General features: G+C 36.1%; 1 protein-coding gene across 3 annotated transcripts in view; it reads right to left on the bottom strand.

The window, feature by feature from the left end:
- Positions 1–26,566, bottom strand: part of LOC129938347 (inositol polyphosphate-5-phosphatase A) — a 143,982-nt gene extending 117,416 nt beyond the window's left edge. For 2 of the 3 annotated variants that reach the window (XM_056045837.1, XM_056045836.1), the window contains exons 1-2: positions 25,532–26,566; positions 24,913–25,143 (exon numbers count right to left, since the gene is read on the bottom strand). In XM_056045837.1, the coding sequence (XP_055901812.1) occupies positions 24,913–25,143; positions 25,532–25,642 (342 nt within the window). In that variant the 5' untranslated portion in view covers positions 25,643–26,566. The remainder of the gene's footprint in view (positions 1–24,912; positions 25,144–25,531) is intronic. The other variant, XM_056045838.1, reaches the window with a different exon arrangement.
- Positions 26,567–27,431: the final 865 nt, after the last annotated feature.

A 27,431-nucleotide genomic window follows, 5' to 3' on the forward strand; every position in this document is an offset into this window, starting at 1 on the left:
CTGGTTTGTCGATTCGGGCATTGTCAGTGGCGAGTACATATGATTTGTGGCATCGTAGATTAGGTCATATTTGTGATCAGAACCTAACCAAAGTTATGAATTCTTCATCTGGTGTCAAATTCTCTGCGGGGAATGGTGAAAAATGCATTGTTTGCATTAAAGGGAAACAAACACGTACACCTTTTAAAAACACTACTCGTGCAAAAAGTCTTCTTGATCTAGTGCATTCTGATGTCAAGGGCCCACTGAAGTCAAGATCATATTCTGGAACAAGATTTTTGGTCACATTCGTCGACGACTTTAGTCGCAAAGTGTTTGTGGTGCCCATTAAGCACAAATCTGACGTCTTTGACGAGTTTGTGAAGTTCAAGAGCCTTATTGAGAATCAGTGCTCAAAGAAAATCAAAGTGCTACGTACCGACAATGGCACTCAGTACACTGAAAATGTGTTTAAAAGTTTTTTGGAAAAAAATGGTATCATACACCAAAAAACTGCTGTCTACACGCCCGAACAGAATGGCGTTGCGGAACGTATCAACCGCACTATAATTGAAAGAGTGCGTTGTATGCTGTTGGATTCCGGTTTGGACAACAAGTTCTGGGCAGAAGCGGCCACAACTGCAGCCTTCTTAGTGAATCGAGTACCTTGTAGGAGCAACGACTGTTCACCAGAAGAAATTTGGTCAGGGCAAAAGCCAGATTTGGGACACCTTCGTATCTTTGGCTGCAAAGCCATGGCGCATGTTCCAAAACAAAAGCGGACCAAATTAGAGGCAAAATCAGTGGAATGTATCCTACTTGGGTACAGTACAGAGTCAAAAGCCTATCGATTGTTCAATCCTTTGACGAAGAAAATAGTAACGAGTCGTGATGTCATATTCATGGAGTCTGACAGCAAGGTAAATTCCAATGACAACAATAATATTAATACTCTTGTTTCACCCTTAGTTGACCTCTCGGACGATGATGGAAACACCGTTGTCAATTTAGGGGAAGAAGTTGTAATAGAGTTGCCAACGTCGAGCTGAACCCCATGAAGGTCCACCCGATAATGAAACTACTGCGAGTGAACTTTCAGACTATGATGACGCTGATGACCAAACATTTGTTCCAGATGAGGATGTAACTATCTTAAAAGATGCAGACATGATGCGGCGTTCTGAACGGATTATGACCCTGCCAAGGCCAAACTACAATCTTGTAGCAGCAGATCAAACCCTCAGTGATCCTGCAAGTCCCAATGAAGCTTTTTCGAGTTGTGATGCTGAACTTTGGAGAAACGCGATGCAAGAAGAGTTTAACTCATTGATTTCAAATAAAACTTGGATATTAACTGAGTTGCCGACTGGTTAGAAGGCGATTTGCTCCAAATGGGTGTTCAAAACAAAATTTGATACTGAAGATAAACCCATTCGACGGAAGGCAAGGTTGGTCGTGAAAGGTTTTTGTCAGCAGAAAGGGATCGACTATATGGAGACCTTAGCACCTGTGGTGAGATACACATCAATCCGTTATTTGTTGGCACTCGCGGCTAGACATGATCTCCTAGTACATCAGATGGATGGAAGATATTTATATGACACAGCCAAGCTGTTTCGAAGATGGTTCCGATCGAGTATGTAAGCTGCATAAATCTCTTTATGGACTCAAGCAATCCAGTAGAGTGTGGAATGAAAAGCTCAATCATGTTCTGATAAAAATGGGCTTAAGGCGCAGCGATGTCGATCAGTGCATTTATTATCAATATTCTGGAGAGCAGATGTTATTCGTTGCCATTTATGTCGATGACGTGCTGATTTTTTGGAACTCACTGGTGAATAATTTGAAGGATGAGCTGTCCAAAAACTTTAAAATGAAAGATATGGGTGAAGCCTCGTCAGTTTTAGGCATAAGGATCAAGCCAAGTAAGTCGTCCTTAAAAATTGATCAATCTCAGTATATTTCAGATATTTTGAGACGATTTAAAATGGATGAGTGCAATCCTATCTCCACACCGGTAGACCTTAATCAAAAGCTGTCTTCAGATATGTGTCCCAAAGATGATAGTGAAAAACAACGAATGAAGGATGTGCCTTATATGCAGGCAATAGGCTGTTTGCTTTTTGCTGCTGAAATCACACGTCCCGACATCTGCTTTGCCGTGAATCTATTTAGCAGATTTAGTACAAATCCAGGGAAGGCGCACTGGTCAGCTGTAAAACGCGTGATGAGATACCTGAAAGGTACGATTGACAAAGGCATTGTCTATCGGAAGGAAGCATGTGATATGGTTGGATTCTGTGACGCAGACTGGGCTGGTGATATGGATGCCAGGCGATCCACAACTGGATATGTGTTTACATTCCAATCAGGTGCTTTATCATGGGCTAAAAAACGTCAACGAACCGTCGCGCTCTCTTCAACCGAAGCTAATTTATAACCTACTCCGTGTTGCACTTTTCTTAACAAGTTTCCTTTCTTGGGTGCGTATCATTATTGGAATATGGTCTCTATTTTCCGCATACCTCCCATTGAAGAAGTGGAGCTAAATCTTCAGATGCAAATGTTACATCAACAGCAGAGAAACGGCTCTAGTATGGCTTATTTTTCAATATAAATCCCTCATAATAACGGGTTATCCATTTTGCGGTTTCAAAAGTATAGGGCTGGAATTCGACATCTGTCAAATTAAGTTTAAAGAAAAATAAAAAATTGTTGAATCCTACTACAAAAATGCTGATTCTGCCACAGCAACATATCGTGCTTTAAGAGGAGATTATGGTTTACATAATCGTCTAACTAAGCTAACAATTGCCAAATTGGTAAAGAAATTTGAAGAGACTAGATTGGTTATAGATATTGTAAGGCCTGTGCATCATCGTCTCGCTTTTACCACTGAAAATATCGCTGCTGTAAGTGAAAGCGTTGCCGAAGACTTGAATGTGTCGATTCCTGGTCGTTTTCGTCCACACATAATGTCAACGTTCGAAACTTTATAACAAAAAAAAAATATCATAAACAAAAATATTTTATTTGTGTTTTATTTACTTTTGAAACCGCAAAATGGATAACCCTGTACAACACACAAATAAAACTGCGGCACCTAATGTTTTCACTTCCATTTAATTGATACCTAACCCGATAAATTCTATTGTTTACTTTCTCTAGAAAGTCTCGACACTAAAAATTTAACACAAAATCAGCACAATGATGTTTTTGAAATGTGTAACTTTAAAAGTAAACATAAACGAAGAAAAACAATAAACAGACATTCGAAACCCAGAACATTATTTTTGTGTTGTTTTTAAAATAATTTCGTTAAAAATTTAATTTAAGTTTACCTAAAATCATTCCACAGGTACAAAAAAAAAACATTTTCATAAACGACTCTTAAAGGTAAATAGAATAAAAATTACCAGCTGATAAAATACTAAAAACTCATTCAATATGTCAAGAGAACAATTATATTAACATCAAGATTTAATCTAAACAAAAACACTCGAATTTACTTAATTTAGATTCACGATTATTTTTATCAAGCTGATTATAATTGTGATAGGTGCCTGAAGCACCTTCTTCTACTCCTTGAAAATAGTTTGAATAGAAGATGATCGATAAAATACTAAATTAAAGTCTACTTATAGCATAACAGATAAGCATGAGTTACATTTGTACATATATCTGTCATTTGACAGAATACATACACTTCGTGTCACAAGAATAAGATCAAGCTATTTTTTCGTTTTTTATTTGACGATAGTATCATTCAACTTGACGAATGTTTTATGGCTGAAACACAACACCCTCCAGCTTCGGCTTTGTCTGCTTTACGTTGGGCCTGCTTCGAGGTTGCTTTGAATGACACTTCCAATATGACATTTTCGAAATGGCACTTCTGTCATTAGCAGCAAATGTATTTTGTTTGTTGACTTTTTACAGCTGTTGAGCTGTCAGACAAAGCAAATGTTCAGCAAATTTGAACTAGAGCTTCCGTTTGGAGTCACATTACGTAAAATTACGTTTTTTTCTTACGATCATCAAATGAAACGTGAGGTCGAAGTTTCATTGTGATAGCATGCATTGAATTCCTATGGCTGAACTCGTAAACGTCAAGCGAAGCCGAAGTTGAAGCGTGTTTGTGTTTCAGCCATTACTCGTGGTCCCAACGCGGTGTGCCATCATCCATTTTAAAGAAAGGTGCTGCTTGTCATGTCTCTAAATATCTAGCTGTTTCTTTTTATCTGGAAAAGCTCTTTTATAAAACCAATACACAAAAAAAGGTCCTAAAAACGAAATAATGAACTACAGACCTTTATTCATAAACTATCTTCGATACCTAAACTGTTTGACTTTATCGCATGTAGCATCCTTTCTTTTCACTGCAGTTCAATTATCTGTGATAACCAGCATGGTTTTGTTAAAAAGCGTTCAATTGTAACTATTCTGTTTCACTTTACGTGCTTTTGTTAAGATGTTTTTAAAAAACTTGAACTAGTAGATTGTGTCTTTACTGATTTCAGCAAGGTCTTTGACAAATTGTGTCATAAATCATAACTTTTAAAACTAGCACAGCAAGATTTTCACAGCTATTTCATAAACTGGATCTCCTCATATTTGAAATATAGACATTATAGTGTTAAATTTCGTAATAAGTGATCAAGCTCATTTGTTGTGAATTCTGGTGTCCCCCAGGGTAGCCATCTTGGTCCTAGTCTATTTGTTTTATTTATAAATCATTTGGTTTCGATCATACACAATTCGTCTGTCCTAATATATCCTGATGACATTAAAATTTTCAAAACAATCTACATTTGGCCGTCTTCTCCTGCAAGAAGGCTTAATATTATTCAGGGAATGGTGCAATAATAATAAAAAATAGAGTAGGTAAACGGATTTTATGACCTAGATGTTGTCTTAGATTCTAATCTAACATATAATGAACATATTTACTTCATAGTTATATGCGTGATCCATTATGTTTTAAAATTACTTTTTGTTTTATTTGTGAGACCAGTCCTGGTGTTCCAATGGTAGTTATGTGCATTCAAGAGGACACAAGGGTCCACAGGTTTTTATCAAAACCCACCTCTGTCTATCAACTCCTACTCTCACCTCCCCGTGCTGAACGTGCCTAATACCTTAACTCGAGATTGGGTTCTAACCACTGGGGAAAGTTGTTGGGGGCATCAAACGAAGAAGGGGGGGGAGGTGTTTCCACTAAGGCACTTCTCCTTATCCAGACGGCAGCGGAGGAATTCCCAATATGGAATCAACGGTGGCGTCTACAGTTCCAGTAAGGTTGAACTACTTAGTGAACACCTTATAGGGCTTCTTCGACTTATTCGGAGCCAAGGCCTTTAAGAAGCGGTTTATCCGGCTCCCCATCGTTGGAGCTTTACTAAGGATCTGGCCCTCCATGTTGAGGGTTGTGCCGTCGGGGTGACTTCCTGACCACGTAAAAAATACCTTACCAAACCTCGCATACGGACGGATTCACTGTAGACAACCCACGCAAACGAATTAAGGACAACGAACTTCGGATCTGTACGCGGAATGTTAAGTCCCTTAACAGACCACGTGCCGCCGAACAATTAGCGGAAGCCCTAAACTGCTGAAAGACAGATATTACCACCAACAAAGACAGCGTCTTTTTGGGTGTGGATTTGTTGTTGGAACTAGACTCAGGCAAAAAGTCTCGAGTTTCGAGAGTGAGCGAGCGTATCACGACAATCCGCTTCGAGGCTAAATTGGGCAACATAAGCCTAAAACTCGCGCGCGCCCCAAACGAGGAGAAAGATGGAGACTTCAAAGACATATTCTCAAGCTCTTGGAGAAGACTTATGAGCAGTGCCCTGCCTATGACATTCAAATTATCTTAGGAGATTTTAATGCCAAGCTAGGAAGATAAGACATCTTTGTTGGGACAATCGGGAGATACAACCTGCCCGACACCATCTCCGACTGCGGGGCGAGACGTTAGTATGCAGTTCACACACCTTAATATCCACAAGGGGACATGGAAATCTCCTGATCAATCAACTGTCAACCAGATTGACCACATTGCGATAGATGCTCGACACTTCTTCAGCATACAGAATATCCGAACTTTCCGAGGGGCCAAGATTGACTCGGACCATTACCTTGTTGTAGCCAAGGTACGTCTACAGATATACCAGTCCAAGCCAAAACAAGGAAGTACTGTGAGAAGTTTCGACGTTAGACAGCTACAATCGCAAGAGACTGCCATGTCCTTTTCCGCCTTGCTGCCTGCATTAAGCATTGAAAACCAGTGCCAACATTGCCATGCAGCCATCAGAGATGCCTCCTCTGAAGTGCCAGGTTTCACACGGCCACAACACCGAAACCCCTTTTTTTTCGCCATACAAAACGGCGCTGCACAGAAGAACCAGAGCTGCTTGCGAGCTCTACGAGCAGAAGAGGAGAGAGAAATACCGGTTTCTTAGATGGAAAAAAGAGAGCATGAGAAGCGCGCGATCGAGGAGATAGAGGGATGTCACAACAGGAATGAGGTGCGTAAATTTTACTAAAAGGTAAAAAAAAAACTCCCAAGGGTACCAGCCACGTACCGAATCCTGTAAGGACGATCAGGGGAACATCGTAGTGAAATCGCAGTCTATATTGAGAATATGGAAAGATCACTTCTCCAATTTATATAACGGCGATGACGAACCCATCTCCGCTGTAAGGGAAATAGAACCACTCAACCTCGGCGACGCAGATCAACAATTCCGCCTACCCGACCTTGACAAAGTGAAGATAGCTATATTTAAACTTAAGTCAAACAAAGCTGCTGGAGCTGACGGCATCGCAGTCGAACTATTCAAAGCAGCAGGCAAGACTTGGTAGGGATAATGCACCAACTCATCTGCAAAATATGGTCGGAAGAAAGCATGCCCGATGAGTGGAATCTCAGCATAGTGTGCCCGATACATAAGAAAGGAGACCCTCTAAACTGCGCCAACTACAGAGGCATCAGTCTCCTTAACATTGCGTATAAGATCCTCTCTGCCGTATTATGTGAACGTCTGAAGCCATTCGTCAACAACCTGATTGGTCTTTATCAGTGTGGCTTCAGACCAGGAAAGTCCACTATCGACCAAATATTCACACTACGGCAGATGTTGGAGAAACCCAGGAACTTCAAATCGATACCCACCATCTCTTTATCGATTTTAAAGCTGCGTATGACAGCATCTATAGGGAAGAGCATTACAGAGCAATGTCTAATTTTGGCATCCCTGTCAAACTTATCCGTTTGTCCAGAATGACGATGGACAATGCACGCTGCTCTATCAAAGACAGAAAAGATCTTACTGATGCATTTGATGTCAAAAAAGGTTTAAGACAAGGCGATGCACTGTCATGCGACTTCTTTAACATCGTTCTGGAAAGAATTGTGCAAAACTCAACCCTCAACACTAGAGGCACAATCTTCCAAAGGTCCATCCAATTACTCGGATACGCAGATGATATTGACATAATTGGAAGATCAAAGCGTGATGTCAGTGGAGCGTTTTTGAGCATTGCGACGGAAGCGAAGAAGATTGGTTTAGTGGTCAATGAGGGCAAGACCAAGTATATGCTGTCATCAAAAAAGGACATTTAACAACGACGGCTTGGACAGAACGTCACCATGGACAGCAATTACTTTGAGGTAGTTAAGGACTTTGTCTACCTAGGCGCCACTATAAACACAGACAACGACACCAGCGCTGAAATCAAACGAAGAATAACTCTTGCAAAGCGTATGTCCAAAGCGTATGTATAATAGAGTCTATAGGTTCCTGGCCTGTCCTTCTATGAAGCACCTCATTGGATATTCGGTTAGGCCAGACAATCCTTAGAATGTTGCAGCTTTCTTGTAATGGCTGAAGTAACCTTTCAGGTGCTGCACCCATTAAGAAGCAGAAGACATTTGTGCGAAACAGTTGTAGCTTTGTTCTTAAGCTAATAGAATTATTCCTCCAAAATTTCGACAGCATACCGAACACCGCTTTTGCTTTGCCGATGCGGCAGGTGACATCTGTTTCGGTTTCACCTTCGATGGAGACGATACTTCTAAGGTATTGAAAGCTCTACACTTTTGCACCTGTTGCGAGTAAAAATTTATTTTCCGAGGCTGATCATTTTTGTGTTGCCGGAATTAATATTCAGCCCCTTACTTCTGCTTCTCTCTCCACACTTGTTGTCATTTGATGGAGATCCATGATCCTATGATATAGTAAGCAAACATCGTCTGAATAATCTAAGTGCTTTCAATAGGATATCAAAGTCCATTGGATCTGTCTTCCACCTGACAAAGCTGTGCGCATTACATCTCTTATCAACTGCAAAAACTGACTCCACTATGGATTACAAAAACATATGACAACCTACTATCGTTCCATAGTTGAGTTTTTCCAAAAAAAAATCTTCGTCTCCATAGAAAGGGTATTTGTTTATAAATGTAATTAACAGAAGAGGCCCAAGAAAGATTCCTTGTGGAACATCAATTTTGTATAATTCTGGAATTATTACTAGCGTATTGTGTACTGTTTGTAAGATTCACATAAAATCATTAAAAAAGCGTACCAGACTTAAGTTTTAAGATTAAAATTTGGAGACATATTCTATCAAAAACTTTCATGTAGGTGTAGGTGTTACCAACTTCAAATTTAGAATCAATCGCGTCTGTAATAGATTTTATGTAAGGTTAATAAAAGTTGATCGTCTTTTACATTAAAATACAAGTAATCTCTAACAATGAGTTCAAAATTTGTTAGAATAACTGAAAATTTGTTTTAAATATTATAATATTCCTAAAACCGGCCTTGTAGACCGGATATTTATATGAAAAGTTCCAAATGTTTAGAAATACTTCTGTTGACACAACAAAATAGAAATGTCCTTGCTAACAAATATTCATATTCATTTAAAAACAATAGCGATGAAATTCCATCAGGACCCGATTTAACACTGGATTTAGGTTTGGATATAAACGCAAAGGGTGGTTAAATTTTAAAGACCGATGTTAAGTATATGATCCACTCTTTAATTTAAAGTTTTTTTTTTTCATTTTGTAAGACATTTTCAATTTCAGAATTTTCGATACTAGATTTGGACTAAGATCTTGGTGACTAGGGGATCAAAAGTTATAGTTAGAATGGGTATTGAGTAATGCGAAAAGTAAAAATTAACGGGTCGAATTATTAATGAACCAACTCGCGTAACTAAATCTTCAAGTACTTGCATTGACCACATTTTTACTCGTTTTAAAGTCAGCAATAAATCCAAATTTTTTGGAAATGTTCTTGACCTAAATATTACTGATCATAAATCGATCATTTTATTTAATGGGTTACAAAGTAACACAAAGAAAAGAGCATTATACCACCGATTACATATTATTGTGGAATATTTTGAAGCATGAATTTTGGGATCAGGTTTATTCGGAAACGGACCCATCAACTTCGTTTGCTATTTTCATCACAATCTTGCAAAAGCTTATAGAGTCATGTACTTCTGTGTCAATACAAAATTCTAATAAAAAAAATGTCTAAAGACTTGGATGAATAAGGGTCTCCTTAAGCAAAAAAAAAAACACAATTAGTATTAAGCTAAAAAAAAACATCCAAATAATGTAAAGCTAAAAAAGTATTACCTCACACCTTGTAAAGCTGTTAGAACAAATGTTGAATTGGCTCGCGAAAAGTATTATTGTAACTTATTTGAAAAATCAAAAGGCAATATAAAAGATGAATGGAAGGTTGTTGACAGCATTTTAGGTAAAACAAAAAAGCCAAACGTAATAGAAACTATTGTAGTTAATAATGTTCCTCTAACTGATGTTAACTGTATATCAAATAAATTTAATGAATATTTTACTGAAATATCTGAAATGTTGAAGCCATCTAGTAATACCGGTGATGATTGTGATTGTTATAATCAACATTGTCCAGATGCTGAATTCATACAATCAAATAGCTTTGCGTTTAATTCTATAACCTCTTTTGAAACCTACAAAATAATTCTAACTTTAAAAAATAAAAATTCTTGCACTTCAGATGGAATATCTGGTAACGTACTTAAAAAAATTGCATTCTATGTTTCAGACGTTTTGAGTTACATATTTAACTTAAGAGTTGAACAGGGCTGTTTTCCTGAACAATTTTAATGCGCGTAGGTTATTCCCCTCTTTAAAAAGGGAGATAAGAAAAATATGGTTAACTACAGACCTATTTCTATTCTTCCTACTTTTTCAAAAATTTTTGAAAAACTTATGATTAATAGAATTACTTCTTTCCTGAATAAAAATAAGTTTTTTAGTTAAAATCAATTTGGTTTTCGTTCAGGAAAATCAACCGAAGATGCAATTCTTAGGCTATGCAGTCAGCTTTATGGCAGTTTGAATAACAATAAATCTAAAATGGCTCTCTTCATTGATATGATAAAAGCTTTTGATATGGTTGACCACGATTTACTTTTAGGATTTAGGGGAGTAATTTTTCAGTGGTTAAAATCATACTTAAAGGAAAGAGTTCAAAAAGTTATTATCAACGGTAAACAAAGTGAAGCCCGTTTTTTACAAAATGGAGTACCACATAGATCTGTACTCGGCCCTTTATCTTTCCTAATATATATTAACTCTATTTTTAAGCTTCGATTAAATGGCCTTTCGACGGCTTTTGCTGATGATATATCATTAACCTACCAGTCTAATTCGGATTTTAATTGTGTTTTACTAATTGAAGATCTCGAAGTTCTAAGAACTTGGTTTTCTAACCTTAAGTTAATAATTAGTGAAAAACCTAAATTCATGACTTTTAAAACATCTGGCCATCCAGTCTGTAATCACAATATATTTGTTCATGCTTCGAGTTGTAGGCAATTTAGCTTTCCAATTCACAATTGTGGTAAACCTAATTTCCAAACATAAATATTCCTGTTCCAATTCTTGTTTCAAAATTGATTCTGTGAATAATTTTAAATATTTAGGTGTAACAATTGATTCAAACCTTAATTGGAAAGATCATAGTTACAACATCAAGAATCATTTGATGCTCATAACGCGGAAAATGTATCTTTAAAACCATTTTGCTCTAAAAAGGTTCTAACTTCAATATATTATGGTCTTGCGCATTCTAAATTACAATATGGGTTATCTAGCTGGGGTGGTTCCTATGCAAATACTTTTAGGCCGTTATTGATTGCCCAAAAACATCTTATTAGAATTATTTGCAACAAAAATCGTTATACTTAAAGTTGGCCTTTATACAAGGAATTGCGGATTCTACCTTTGAGACATCTGTATATTTTCAAAGTACTTAAAGAATTTTTCAAGCAAAGCGGTAATATTCCTAGTAGAAAGTCGCAGTTATATAATCTAGGAATAAACAACATGCACCTTGTCAATGAACCCACTGCCCATAAGACTCATTTCTCTAACTTTTATACTGCTGCAGCACCAAAGTCATTTAATTAAATATAAATTCAAAACTTAAACTATTTCTTAAAAAAAGTAAAAGACTGGCTTTTTACAATTGATTTCAATTCTATTGATAACTATTATTGAATTTTGTATCATAGTTTTATAATCATAAAAAATGTACCATTTTGTTGTTATTTTTGCCTGAATTTTATGATGAGTTATTTAGTGCCTATGAATGTATGTATATACCTACTCTTTTTATATTCAGTTATACTATCTTTGAAATATTTATTGATTAACTTAACTCATTGAACCATTGTTTTATTATTTGTATTGCTGATTGTCGCCCCACAACTGTTTCTTCTGTTAATAATTTCAAGTTAAAGAATGATAGCTATTATTTATTCCTTTTTTTTACACTTGCTATTGTACTAGTTTTAAGTTGGAAATGAAAAAAATGAATGAATAAAATGTTTCTAATTCTAAAAAAAAAAACGATTTTTTTTCACTTATGGCCGGATTTTGAGGTCGAATACTCCTCTGTGGGCCGGTCACGCAGTTACTGTGGTGTTTACGAGTAGTACCGTGAATTGATAACAAACTTTTTAATTGGAAGGTATGGATGTGTACGAAATGTGATTTCAACAGGACGGGTCCACTTGCCACACAGCTATCGAAACAATGGTTCTTTAGTGCGACAAATTTAATGACCGTGATATCGCATCGATTGGCCGCCAAGATTATGCAGTTTGACACCGTACGCTTCTTTCTAAAAGGGTATCTAAAAGAAAAAATGTACTTCGATAGCGATAGAGCAGCAACAATTTAAGAGCCAATTAATGAGATAATTCGGAAAATTAACAGGATGAACATCAATTATCCCTTTACGTCATCGAAGATTTGAACCATCGATCGGATGGATGTGTGGCGGCTATTTGGCCGATATTTTGATCCACAGATAATTGCACCGCACCAGTATTAACAAAATAAAAATAAATGATTGTAATTTTTTTTAAAGTAATTTGTGTTATATTCAAAATCAACATCGGCCCTTAAAATGTATACACCCTTTACTAAATGGTAAAAAAAAACAGAATAAAACAAAAATATGTTAAATTGACTGTCATTAAACAACATATTAAACGTTTATATGCATTTAAATAGTTTGTAATGTTATATTTCTGAGAACCCTATAGAACGCTATCTTTTTAAACTCTCTTTCATAAAAGAGATTTGTTTTTTTTTAAAGATGAATCATAGCCAATGTTTGAAAAATATCATCGAATAAAAAAAGAAAAAAGCTTGTACCTATTCATGTGACCCGAAGTGTATATGCAAATCTGTTTTTATATTATTTTGTTTGTGTTTTATTATTATTGATTTCTTTACACATGGACATCGACTCGACTTATGTGTTATAAATTGACGCAAAAGCTGAGTGGTCATTAACCTGTTCTGACCAAAGTCTTAATTTTCGAAAGTATGGACATACTCGTACCAACATACGTCAGAGCATACAAAAATATGCTGAACAAATCAGTAAATATGCTGGCGGCAATGAAGTACGTTAATAAAAACAAAAAAACAAAAAAAACTTTAATTAATGAAGAAAAATCAGTTGCTCTGATTTACTATATTTTATTATCTTATCGATATGTTAATATTTATTTTCATGTGGCTATGAAAACAAAAATGTAATAAAAAGAAAACCACACACTCACTCTTTATTATGTTCATTTACAATAAATCAATTCCAGAACCAGAAGTGCAAAATAGATTTCTGATAATAATAATAATTATAATTATTGATTTTCTTTGGTGTGAACTTCTTATGAAATAATTCATATTTCCTACACACAAACAGTGTTGGCCAAAACAATTGCCTCAATTATTGTATTTTTTATTAAATTTAAATAAATAAGTTCAGTATAATAAATAGTTGTTTCTTTAATTGTTGAATATACATAACACAATTAGTTCAATATTAGGCTGGTCAAAACAAAAGCAAGTATTTGGTAGCAAACCTCTTGTTTTTAATCACCTCAGCACATTTTTGAGGAATTCTTACAATTTATCGACCTACAATTTCCCATAAATTTTCCAAGGATTCGATACATTATATCCCTTACAAGGTCTAGTCACTAGGGAAAAATTCAAATGGGCTATTAACAGCTTTAAGCCATATAAATCTGCAGGTCCGGATGGTATAATTCCAGCTGAACTGCAAGAAAATGCAAGTTTTCTTATACCCATCCTAGAAAACATCTTCAAGGGATGCCTTAAATTGGCATACATCCCGATGTCTTGGAGACAAGTTAAAGGCGTTTTTATTCCAAAATCTGGAAAATCCAGCCACGTTAACCCCAAATACCTAAGACCTTTTAGCTTATCATCAGATTGACAATTTGTTAAGCTGTCAAGTAAGTTGTGAAAATAAGAGTTCTTAGAAAAATTAAAAGAAAGTGAAATTAGTTCAGTCTTTAAATATCTTTTTACACTGAAATTGAATGTTTAAAACCTCTGCTCAACGAAAACGTTAAAATTCTGAGTAAATTTTAGAGAATAAGACACTTAATTCGCAAAATAAAACAACTGCATCAAAGCCTAACTCTAACCTCAACAAATGAACAAGAGGGGGCTTTCAGACACTTTTCCAGAAAAAATAGTAACAGAAAAAAGAGGATCGAGCTATTACCACAACATGGCAAATGACAATATTGTTTTTAATAGGGATTTACTAAAAGAAATCCTCCGTGAAAATAACGCCGAGCTTGTCAGGGAACTTCCCACCAAAAACAACTTCCAGCATCTTTTCACAGAAATTACAGCATTGAAAACAAAACATGCTGAAATATCAGCTAAAGTTTCGCAACTCGAAGACAGAAACAAACAATTAGAATCCCAAATTAATAAGCTCATGCAAAAAAACACAGAAACAAATCTCATCGTACGTCTACCTGTTGAGAACAATGTTGACATGACAGAAAGAGCTCGAGTCTACTTAACCTTAACACAAACAGCGAAGTTGAAAGTGCCTTCAAAATACAAGGTCAAAACCTTGGTAAATCAACAATAATTGTACAAATGAAGACCCGTGAAGTAGCTTCTAGTATACTGCGTAGCTCTGTATCTGTCATGCTAAAAGAATAGCGTATGAGCAACATAATATTGCAAAGATAAACTGTTCCCGATCTTCGTCAGACTTTTAGAAAGTAGTAAAACTTTTCGGATGGTCTTCAAGCCCAAGAATTACACCTACACTTTAGAGCACTTTTGAACACGCCACAAACATCACCCAGTATCCACTACGCAGAACCCCAAATTATCGATGAGTATCTAGATGTACCATTTGAACTAGCTGAAGTTATTCAAGTCATCAAGAACGCCAAATATAATAAAGCACCAGGAGAAGATGGAGTGCCTTTCGAATTTTATAAAAATTATTGTACTGAATTCGCCCAAGCCCTTACAGATGAGTTCAACCGACTTTTCGAGAGTGCAAAATTTCCACAGAGCTTTGAAAAAACTATCATATACCCGCTTCATAAAAAAGGAGATTTTACAAATCCAGCTAATTATAGGGGGATATCCTTCCTTAACTCTGTATCCAAATTGTTTACCGCCCTAATCCTCAACAGACTAACGAAATGGATTCAAAAAAAAAATATCCTACACGAATTCCAAGCTGGCTTTAGAGAGAATTATTCCACAGTGGATCAAATCTTCACGCTGCTTAACATTGCCCAAATATATAAGCAAAAACATAAGAAACTTTATGGTTTGTTCGTAGATTTCAAATCAGCTTTTGATTCCATTCCACGGGAGGCACTCTTTTTCAAACTCTACAGGATGGGGGTAAGCAACAAATTGGTTAATATAATAAGAGCTCTGTATGAGAACAATAAAGCAGCGGTATGGGATGGATTCTTCTTGTCTGATGAATTTCCAACGTCGATGGGTGTTAAACAAGGTTGTATTTTGAGCACGCTACTTTTTATACTGTTCATCAACGATATAACGGATGAAATTGGGGGTGGAGTGGAAGTTAGCCGTACAACAATACCAGGCCTTTATATGCTGACGATATTGTCTTCCTAGCCGATACAGTTAATAGTATGCAACTGAAGATCAACAAGCTTGAAAAGTACTGCAAAGCCTTGAATCTAACGGTAAATTTAAAAAAAAACAAAAATTCTGGTGTTTAGAAACGATGGAGGGCGATTCTCGGGAAACGAAACCTGGACTTACCAAGGGGACCCTATCGAAGTTGTTAGAGAGTAAATTCAGTTTGGAGTACATGCATTCAAAACAAATATGTATCCCACAGCTCAAAGCAAAAAATCATACAATCAACTGCCCAGTCCATACTTTTGTATGCCGCCCAAGTTTGGGGATATGCCAACTTTGACCAAGTCGAAAAGTTCCAACGTTACTGTAGATTTCCCATTAATACGCCAAATTATATGATCCATATAGAAACAGGATGTTCAGTGTGTATGGGAGGAGCACTTCGCTCTACCCCCTCCACCTCACTTGATGATCTGTTCCATTTAAAACCTCTGGACATTTTCAGCAAGCAAACGGCCGCTGATACAGCCATACGGCTTCAATCCTTCTCTCTGTGGATCAATAATTGAATTGGCCACACCACTATTTTGAACTCGTTCAGAACTCCCCCTCCCCCATCCTCAGTTTAATAACTATAGCTTCGAAGTGACTATGCCTTCCAGGTCTTCTTGGGAGAATACATCATTTTTGAACGATGATCCTATAAACTTTTATACAGACGTATCAAAAACGGAGGATGGGGTTGGTGGAGGCGTATACTTAGATAGACTACACTTAAGTCTCTCCTTTTGTCTACCCGATCATTGAAGCGTGTTCCAAGCTGAAATCCTAGCTATAAAAGAAGTCCTATCCTGGCTAAGAGAAAACGTTATATCAACTATTGATATACGCATCTTCTCGGATAGCTAAGCTGCGTTTAAGTCTCTAGACTCTGTCTCCACTAACTCACTCACAGCCCTAAATTGTCGATCATCTCTTACGGAGATGGCTACACAGTTCAACATTCACCTTTTCTGGGTGCCGGGCCATAGAGACATTTAAGGAAATTGCAAAGCTGACGAACTTGCAAAAAGCGAGCAACTTTACCTCTGCGTCTGCTGCCTCACAACACTAGGATAGGTATCCCCTTAGCTACATGTAAACTCATGCTAAAACTGGAATAACACCACCACCTGTTTAGCGACAAAACTAATTTGGCCTAATCTTAGCGCCAGGTGCTTAAAACAATTAATCTCTATGAGACGATTGCACATTAGCTACGTTATAGGTGTCCTGACTGGGCACTGCTTAATAGGAAGGCATGCTATTCGACTTGGAGCCACTGCAAATGATTTTTGTAGAAGTTGCATGGACGTGGAGGAGGAGGAGACAATCTCTCATCTTCTGTGCACATGCCCTGCTTTATCACAAAGACATAGAATCTACCTTGGAGACTACTTTTTCAACGATTCTAGCGATCTAAAAAATTCTGACATTATTTGTCTCCTATGCTTAATTCGGAGCTCCAATTGGTTCGACGAGATAAGCTGATCAACTGATCCATGTGGTATCACAACAGACCACACTTTGGTTTAAGTGTGTTGGACTTCCCAACCAACAGCCACTTTAACCTAGCCTAACCTAACCTCCATGGATTTGAGATCTGGGGACTCTGCTGGCAATTGTAACACGTCAGTCCAGTTTTAACCGTATTGAATATGTGCTTTGGGTCGTTGTCCTGCTGAAATATCCGTTTCAGAGGCAACTGATCCTCAACGTTTGGCAGCATTATATTTTGCAAAATGTCATGGTACATAAAACGATACATCGTTCTCTCCATGCCCTGAAAAATATCCCCATAACATTTCGTTACGACCTCCACTTTTTGTAGTGTCTTTGGTGTAACGTGGATTTAATGACTCGAACACGACGGACATTATCGGAATCCTTGAAATTGAATTTAGACTCGTCCGAAAAGAGTAAAATCCTCCATTTTCTAAAATTCCAGTCGATGTGGTCATGAAGAAATTTTAATCTCGCTAGCTTGTTTTTTTTTAGTCCAGCATCAACATCTCGTCTCCCAACTGTTCTCGCGCTTACGTTCAGGTCAAGTTCGGTTATTTCTTTCGATGACATAAAAGGGGCTTTTTAATTGATTTTACTTTTGAGGAATCCTCTCGTTTTGGTATTTTTCTTGGTCTGCCACCTCGATGAACGGTTTTGGATTTGTTAAATTGTATTAATCGGCAAATCACTGATATTTTAATTTGACTCATTCCACTTTTATATTCTTTTATAATTTTTTCTTTTATTTCGTTAGAGTATTTGTTTCCGGCCATCTTACAAAAGTAAGCTAAGAACACTGATTAACTTTCTCGTGAACTGAATAGCACCTTATAAATAGAGTCAACTGCACTCGTTCGCCAACACTTTTAATATGAGCAAAGGATTTTCTAGTTAACGGACTAACTTTTCTCTTTTAATGATAAGAAAAAGAGAGATAGCGATAAGATGTTGCTTTTGTTTTGATCAACAAAAAATTGGGTTAACTGTCCTGCTTATGTCATATTTAATGAACCGTTTTGAAAACTACTTATGTTGTCTATTTAGAAGTTAATAAATAATGTATTAAATTTAAGAAATTTAATATTTAATTTTTGAATGACATAAATATGGAGGTATTTTTAGTTGCTAATGTTTTGGCCAACACTGTACATATACCAACAGAAGTTTGTAAGGTACTTGTACATTTGTTTTTTTTTGCACACAAATTATTGAATAAATATTTCTTCTTTTATTTAACAAACAAATATCACTCACATTGGATTGGCATTATTTATAATTCAGTATAATTCATACCAAGGAAGGAAACCTTTACAATTCATTTATAATAATCTATGCCTACATTTATATTATAGATTATAGAATATACATATTTTGTTTCTATTCTACTATGTGTCATATTCAATAGAGCTAATTGAAAAATAACATTATTCTAAAGCTAAGGTATTAATAGTTAGAATATACAACACAAATGACGTCCAACGTACTCGTATAGTTGAGTATTTAATTAGTCAGAGAAGCAGCGGTAATGGGCATAGTATTTTTACCTGTTTGGATAAACAAAAGTAAAAAACTGACGTGAAGAAAAAAGAAAACTAATGTGAGTTTTAGGCGTGTTTCATTGATATAATTATTGATTGTACAACAAACAACAACCAAAAATTTATTATGAATAAGTCAGCAATTAAATCAGCCCTCTTTCACACCTTATTATGTACCGGATATGGGCGCCTGCCACCCACCAATGCAATCCGACGCGCCACTGACCACCTTCTTGTGACTTGCTGAATTATAAATTAATTAAGTCTTCTGAAAAGAGATATTCTTTGGAGGCTCCTATTTTAGATTCGGTTAGATTGAGGAACTAAGGGAAAATAAAAGATTCTGACAATTTTTGAATTTCTGTCAAATCGGTTATGGTGTAATTGATAATTCTATCAATGTGTCATTTGCTGTTTTAGGCTTTGCTTGAAACCAATGTTTTGTTGAAAAATCCATCAATAGTATATGTAGTAGGATTTTACACGAATAACAATTTTGAACTGAAAATAAATGGGTTTCCCTTACGATATGAACTTCCTACCACAAATCTGGGCTTATTGACTTTATTTGTATATTATTATAATGTATTATAGGAAATGCAACAAAACTGCAACAAAATGTTCGAGCTTTGCCTCATGTTTTTTTTGTTCGTAAATCAAACAAATGTTCGTACTCTGCTCTCTTCTCTAACAAAATGGAAATAACGGTTCTTTTTGAAATGGAAATTGTGTACTGTAATGATATTGAGAGATCTAGGCTCAGTATGCCGTGGTGTATTGATCTTTTCAATTGTTTTTTTTATTTTATTTTGCGAAGTTTATTTTGAAAATGAAGGTTCTCATAAAAAAAAGTACCTTTTGAAGTAAAAAAAACTGATTTTTAAACTAAGAAACGATGGAAAAAGTTATGCTGAGATATCGTCAACTATTGGTAGACCACGGTCTACAGTTCAATATGTATTAAAAAATTATTTGAAAAATAAAAGCTTTGAAAAGGTCAAAAAAAATACTAGACGCTTATACGGAACGAAAAATTGAAAGAACGGTAAAGGCTGATCCCAAGTTAAGTGCTCCTAAAATAGCTGCTGACATTCAAGCAAATGATGGAATATCGCATAACCCTCAAACTATTCGGAACTTTCTGCATTCATAGGGATATAATATTATATTTCAAAACGTAGTAGTAGAGTAGGAGTAACATTTGCAGCTAAAGAATTAGCATCAGCTTTTTTCTCTAGTTCAGTTTGACAGTCTGAAACTCGTTCGTTTGGCCATTTAGAGAAAAGACGACTAAGCCTCCTAAATGGCCACCATGCCACCACAGAGCATGATTTTGTAAGTCATAAGGTTAAACCCCTCGTGAAGCACAATCAGCTGGGTTATCTTCTGAGCGTACATGGTACCAATCTGAGATATTAGTCATGTCTTGTACTTCAGTTACTCTGTTGGCAACAAATGTTTTCCAACGTATTGGTAATGCATGAATCCATGCAAGGACAACTTTTGAATCAGTCCAAAAATATGGGTTTATGTTTAGTGATTGACTTTCAATTGCAGTCATTAATTTTTTAAAAAGTTTTGCTAGTAATACAGCAGCACATAATTCAAGTCGTGGTAACGATACTTGCTTGATTGGGGCAACCTTAGTTTTAGCCGTTATAAGATTGATAGAAATGTTATCATCATTAGTACTGCTGAATAGGCAGAGTTTGAGGCATCAGAAAAGCCATGCACTTCACCAAATGAGGTGATAAAAGTTCCTAACCATCTTGGAATTTTAATCGCTTCTAAGGCTTGTAGAGATTTACGATAGTTTTACCATTCATCCTTAAGTGGAAGGGGAAGAGGGTCATCCCATCCTATGCCAGCGCACCACAATCTTTGAAAATAGATCTTTGCAAGAATGATCGTTGGAGCCAACCACCCAAGAAGATCAAACAGCTTAGCAGCATCAGACAATAGCATTGAAAGTGTTATTATAAAGAAAAAGTTATCACAATAAGGATTCCAGAAAAGACCAAGAGCTTTAATCGAAGAATCGGAATTTCCGTCAAAATTAAATGATATTTCACAATCTTCAGATGGTAGATCATATAAAAGTTCTGGTGAGTTTGAAGACCACTTTCTTAATTTAAATCCACCATAGTGAGAATCTTTTGGAGCTCTAATTGAATCTTTTTAGCTTTGTCTTGTTGAAACTTAGTTTCTTCAGGATGTATAAGGATTTGTCAAAACATTTTCTCCATATCCGAAGTAAAAACAACGAATAAAGCACGCCATCGTAATATGACGGAAGATAAGTCGTTTTGTAAAATAGAACCTGGCACTAATTCTTCAATATTTGCTTTAGAAAATGGAGGCTTTGATGAGCCGTCAAATACTACACGCAATTTGGTGGTAGAACTGCTCTCTTTCCAAAAACCGTGATGCGGAAGAATAAAAAGGTTACCGGATTTCATGAGAACATGAGCCTAAGACTTTTGACTTAAATGAAAGTCATTTTTCACCAGCCTTTTCTTCAGCGGTATGCACGCACACGTTCTGAAGATACTTCTTCAAGTTCCCAGAACTTTCGAAGAGTGTTGTCTATGTTCTCCCAAGTGTGAAAAGTTAAAATATTATGAACATCTCTGTTCGGAGAATTCGAGTTTTTAATTGGTCCTGAAAGGGTCCAACCTAATTGAGTTTGTTGTGCTAATGGGCAATTAGTAGTCTTGATGATACCGTCAAGGATGATTTCATGGAACACATCTGCACCAAGAAGTATATATATGCGTCCAGGCTCTGCAAACTGAGGATCTGCCAGAGTTAGGTTGCCAATGTCGAAATAAAATGAAGAATTAAGTTTTGCAACAGGAAAATATTTACTCATTGAAGTCATTACCAAAGCCTTAACAAGTATCGTAAATTTGGAATTGATGCACGAATTAAGCTTGAGCTCAAAAAAATTTGTACATGCATCGGAAGTCATTGAGCCAATACCGTCCATAACACAATGATTAGGGTTTTTCTTGAGTCCCAATGTTTGAACACAATATTCTGTAATGAACGATACTTGAGACCCTTGATCTATGAGGGCTCTAAAAATAGAGTCACCAGCAGCAGTGGATATTTTTACTTTTGCAGTTGCAAGAAGAATTTGCGAAGTTGAATTTGAACAAAAATAGGTTGAAACATGAGAAATTTGATTCGAAGAACCAGCAATTGGATGCGCAGCAGTGTCATTGGATGAATGATTTGAATTCTCAATATGCATAACTGTGTTGTGCCTTCTATTACATTTTCGGCATGTCAACGTGCTTCGACATTTTATAGCAGAATGTCCTGGCAACAAGCAGTTTAAACAAAGATTTTTAGATTTTAAAAAATCCATTTTACTTTCATTACAACTTGGACACGAACTCGTATTATTGGAAGCATGAAACGTTTTTACATAATTTACTCGTTTATTGTTTGGAAATGTATCTCTTGTTTCATCAAACCTTTATCAAACCTTTCGCAAAGCATTTGCCATGCAGAATCATAATTTGCAGCTGAACATGGAATAGAGTGTATAATTTTCTCAGCTTCACCTGAGACACATTTATTAAGATAAAAAAGTTTTGTAGCACTTCTAGACCAGGTTTATTGTGAATCATTCCCGTAAATAAATCCCGAAACTGCATCCAGTTCTTCTAATCGCCATTGAACTCGGGAAGAATTATGATTGGAAGATGCACACCACATTTAAACATTTAAACTGCGATCACCAAAAGAAGTGTTATGATTGAATGAAGTTTCTTTATCAGCAAAAGAAGAAATTGCCTTAATTCTATCAACAATGTCGGACTTAAGGTCTAAAAACATGTCTTGAAATATATCATTATGTTTTTCAATGAAATATGTTGTGTCCGGTTTATCTTTCTTTTTCTCTTTGTATAGAAGAAAAAGCTTAATATAATTTTCACGAAAAGAAACTTTCTAATATTTCTAGGCGGCCATTAAGATGACTGGCCTTAGCTAGACGCTCCTTTGGACTCTTACTAAAATTAGTTTTAAAATTATTTAAGTCATAAATCAAGTTCTGTTGCTTTATGAAAAGAGTTTCTAATGTTTCTTCCATTTCAATTTAAAAGAGAATTGAAAAAGAGAAAAAAAATGACACTTAACCCAAAAGGTTTAAGCAGGGAAGTGTAAAAGTTATAAAATTAAAAGAGAAAAGAAAAAAATGAAAAGAATAAAAAGGAAAATATGAGCTTGAGACTCCTCTGAACAATGCAAACCTCCACACCATTTATGTTGCAAAGAATTGGCTGCAATTGATGCAGACCGCAAAAAATATAAATTTAAAAGAAGATGCACTGCACAAACAAAATTGAGTATATATTTTAAGTATATACAAAACCGTTATTAACTTTACAGTAATTAATTAAGGATCGTGTGAGAAATATGTATGTATGTACATACATATATTATATATACACACAAAGTATTCACTTTTAATTGATATTAATCAAAAAAACCGCGCACCACCCGCACACGATTATTAATTAATTCTTAATTGAATAATTATTATTAGTATCTGGCTCGAAGGACCAATTTTCGATAGCTCGATGAAGCAAAGCTAAAGTGTGCTTCAAGAGAAGCAATTCCAAAGAAAAGAAATAGAAAAAAACGGAGCCCTTGGAGACACCAGCATTTATTCTATGAATTTCAGACTTGAAACAATCCAATGGAGAGCTTGGTGCCAAACTCTGTAAACAAGAGTCTTACTTTCTCCAAAACGATGTAAAGATTTGTGCCACTGTTCGGTGAGATAAACCATGAGATCACCAGTGGACCTACTGCTATGAAAGCCATACTGTCGGTCATTAAGAAGCTTCTGTTCTTCAAGATATTTCTTTATCTGATAATTAATCAGCGTTTCCATGGCCTTGGAAAGAAAGGACGTGAGTGCTATTGGACGATAGTAAGAGGGAGTGGAAGATTCGCCTTTTTTAGGGACTGGCTGGACAAATGCTATTTTCCATCCACTCGGAAAGGAAAAACTTACGCAGTGGTTTTGCCAGCGTTGAAGAACACCTCTTCAGAACAATAGGGGGAATACTATCTTGGCCAGCGGATTTGTGTATGTCAAGGTCTTTCAGTAATCTTGCAACTGCACGAGTGCTAAAGAAGATTCGTCCCATAGAATCATTTACGCTCTCAAGAACAGGAGGGCTCATGACCCTATCCGGTAGCTTCGAATTAACAGCAAAATATAATGCAAGCAAATTGGCTTTATCAATCGAGCTTACATAGGGAGTGTCATTGTGGACGAGCGTTGGAACCGAGGATGACGTGGTGTTTCGTACGTTTTTTACAAATGACCAGAAATTTTTACTACCTTTGGGACATTGTAGTATTTTTTGCCTTAATTTCTGATTATGCAAAAATTTGGTTCGTCGAATATGACCATTACAGGGGTTTCTAGCTTGTTTAAACTTATTCCGGTTTTCCTCAGTCGGGATGGCTTTATAACAACGGAAACTTACATCTCTGAAGCTAATAGCCTCTTTACAGCTCGAATCAAACCATGAGTTCTCTTTGGGTTTGATAGATCTCACCCTATTCGTGATAAAATTTCTCTTTCCACAAAGAATTGAATTTGTAACCATATCTGCGCTGGAATCGACGTCAGTACGTCACTACCGAGGAAGCATTGTGACCAGTTGAAGTTTCTGAAGAATTCATTGAGAAATTGTCATGTACTTCCTCATCGTGAATATGCTTCGCAGGAATGGACTCCCTATTACGTGATTCCTAAAAAACGTATTGAATTAATTCAACATAATTTTATTCGCTTTCACCTTAAGGGTCTTCCTTGGCATGATCCTTATGATCTGCTTAACTAAGAACATCGTATTCTGCTTCTTCGCCATCAAAGGCGTGTGAATTATGACTTAATATTTCTAATAATAAAACTAACTATGGGAAGAATGAAGCTTTAAGTCGAATGAGCATTTTATAAACTTAAAATGTTCTTCAACACATTTAAATTTTAATAAGATGGAATTCGATATCTTTGTTTGTTCTCAAGATATTTGAGTCGAAAACCAATTGTTAACAATTTTTAGTATAAGTTAAGATAATTGTATTGCTTCGGATTAAGCCAAAGGTATTTAACTTATCTGTGAAACAAAATTTACTTGAAGCCGATAGAGCTGTGGAAAAAAAGGAATCCTCAACGTTCGGATGTACAGAAGTACCTTTTAATTTTGTTTATACTCGTAGTAAAATTTTGAATGTATGTATGTATTTCGTGTATGCAGGTGATATAAATGATAAGATACTTATAAATATATAGTTTAAAAATAAAATTTTCTAACAACTTACAGTAAAGTGTTCGGCTGACTTGAAATCCTCATCCATATAAATACGAATGCACGAGTAATCACTCAATTGCTTGGCTTCACACAAACTCCTTATGAAATCCTGCACATATTCCATTGACTTTTCATAAGTTTTTCCGCCGACTTCTTGCAGATGCAAAGCCAAGAATCGAGGACTCAATTCTGTTACACGCCCAAGGAACTCCTCCACCCATGGTTCCAATAATCGCGATGGCTGCAAAAAGAAACACACCAAACATAAATTACGTTAATCCAATCAACAGACTTCGAAGTACAGTAGGTAGGATGTAGATTGTAGAGAGAGAATTGTATACGAAGTTAAATCAATAAATCACACATTAGGGAAGGGAATTTCGCCTCCATGCCTTTCGCATTTCGCGTTATTAAGTATTATAATTTACAATTTACAGTGAGACGAGATGAGATGAGACGAGACGGTAGCAGGCGTAGCATTTGCACATTGCACATTATACACACTAGATTACCAAGAATATCTTAAAGAAGGGGCAAGGGACAAGAGATGGAGTGAACTGCAAACGACTTCCTTTCTGGATTTAAGCAAAACATCAAACAGACGACATAGGTACAAAAAAAACACTTACATCTTCGAAAACACTACCAACATTGGCCGTGATTAGGAGCACTGAGGTAGATGAGGCGGCTGAGGAATCATCAGCACCAGCAGCAGTAGTTACGCCAGCACTTGAACTCATAATTGCACTCTTAAGATATTTAAGTTGGTTGTAAGATAATTTATGGAAATATTAAGAACTTGTTCTGCAGGTAATGGGTTTGGGATTCGAATAGTTACACTTGAAACACTTTAACTCACGATGACGGTGACGACGACGATGTCAGTCGATTGGTTCTCGGTTTATCGAGCCTGGGTCTGGGTTTGGCTCTGGGTTTTGTAAGGGATTTCGTTTCGGTTAGTTTTGTTACTTTTACACTTGATGAATAAATTTCACTTTTTTTCGATCCGAATTCGGAATTAAATTGAATTTCGCACCCGTCCTCGTCGTCGTTGCTGATTGCTGCTTTTGCTGCTTTACTATTCGTGCGCTGCGTTGTTTATTATTTTATGTGTATATCAGCTTCAGCGAGTGTTTCGTTTTTTCTTAGATTAGTGCACTTTGTAACTTTTTTCACACTTGGGGGAAAATTTGTATATTTATTTTGTTTAAATTTTGCTACTGATAACAGGGACGGGGAATTAGATTGCGATTTGTAGTTAAATTGGAAACGGATTGGCATCAAGTTGTGATCCCATTCATGTTTTCTTTTAACAGGTTTTATTCTTGTTTCTAACTTATTTTAATTTTTCTAATTGGGATTGGCCGACGGAATATGTTTTATTTTTTTGTTTTTGGTTTGTTATTCTATTTTTCTATCATCGTGGAAAAATCATCAGCAAGCACAGGAATACTATTTGGATAGGATTTTAATTTTTGTATTTAATTCTCGATCTCGCGCATACGATAGACTTTTCTTTTTTAATACAAAAATCCAAAACGAAGTACAAACCGAACAACACGAATGAAAATGAACTGCTCTTTTGAGTTTTGAAGCGAAATAGAGGAGAGATGGCGAAATCCGAACCGAACCGAAATTTCGTTTTTCGTTGCTTGACGTTGGACTGACGTCTGGCAATTTTTTTTAAAGGGATTTTGACGTTTTTCTTTGGTTAATATATTCGGGTAGGTAAGGTAGTTTCGGTTGGGTTGGTAATGCAGAGCATGAGAATTGGAATAAGAGAAATAAAATACAGTATAGGACACAAAATGTTTCTTTTTAGAGATTTGATTGGAGACAGTTAGTATTCGAATTTAAAATCGGAACAAACATTAATTGGAAATAAATTCAAAGTGAACTTTAACAAGTGCAAAAATCTGTCTAATTTAAAAAAGTTGTTGATTTATCATATAAAAAATATAGAAATTAAAAGTCCGTAACGCAGGATAACGATAAAACTAAGTACCGTTACTAAGCCAAATGGGAAACAAACGGTGAAGATCATTCTTTGCAAAAATAAAATAAAGAGGTATTTGTTAATGGAAGCGGCTGCGTCGCAAGCCTAAGAAATCAACTTTGTAAAAATTGATAATATCAACGACTAATTACTTGCGCTGCCAAGCGAATTTAAAAGTAAAACAAATTCAGGCTTTCCAGCTGTAAAGTTCAGAAAATCTAAATTTTGTGTAAGCTGGTGATTACAGCCGTATTTCCGCTTTCCAGTAGTCAAAACTTATTAAATTTGTGGAACCAACTCGTGTATTGTATTACCTGTTAAAAGAATAACATGTGGGTACTTTTTAATAAAAAAAGGCAGCTTATAATGACAATACTAATTAAAATACACAAGACCCTTAAGGTATTTGTATCAATGTCATACAAATCCGATGTTCAAATGGTAGACATCTGCATTCAAAAGGACACAAGCGACCACAGGTTTTTCTCAAACCCCACCTCTGCCCCGGATGAGGACGGATTTACTGTTGACAA

This window comes from Eupeodes corollae, chromosome 1 (assembly GCF_945859685.1).
Source record: "Eupeodes corollae chromosome 1, idEupCoro1.1, whole genome shotgun sequence".
Lineage (NCBI taxonomy): Eukaryota > Metazoa > Arthropoda > Insecta > Diptera > Syrphidae > Eupeodes > Eupeodes corollae.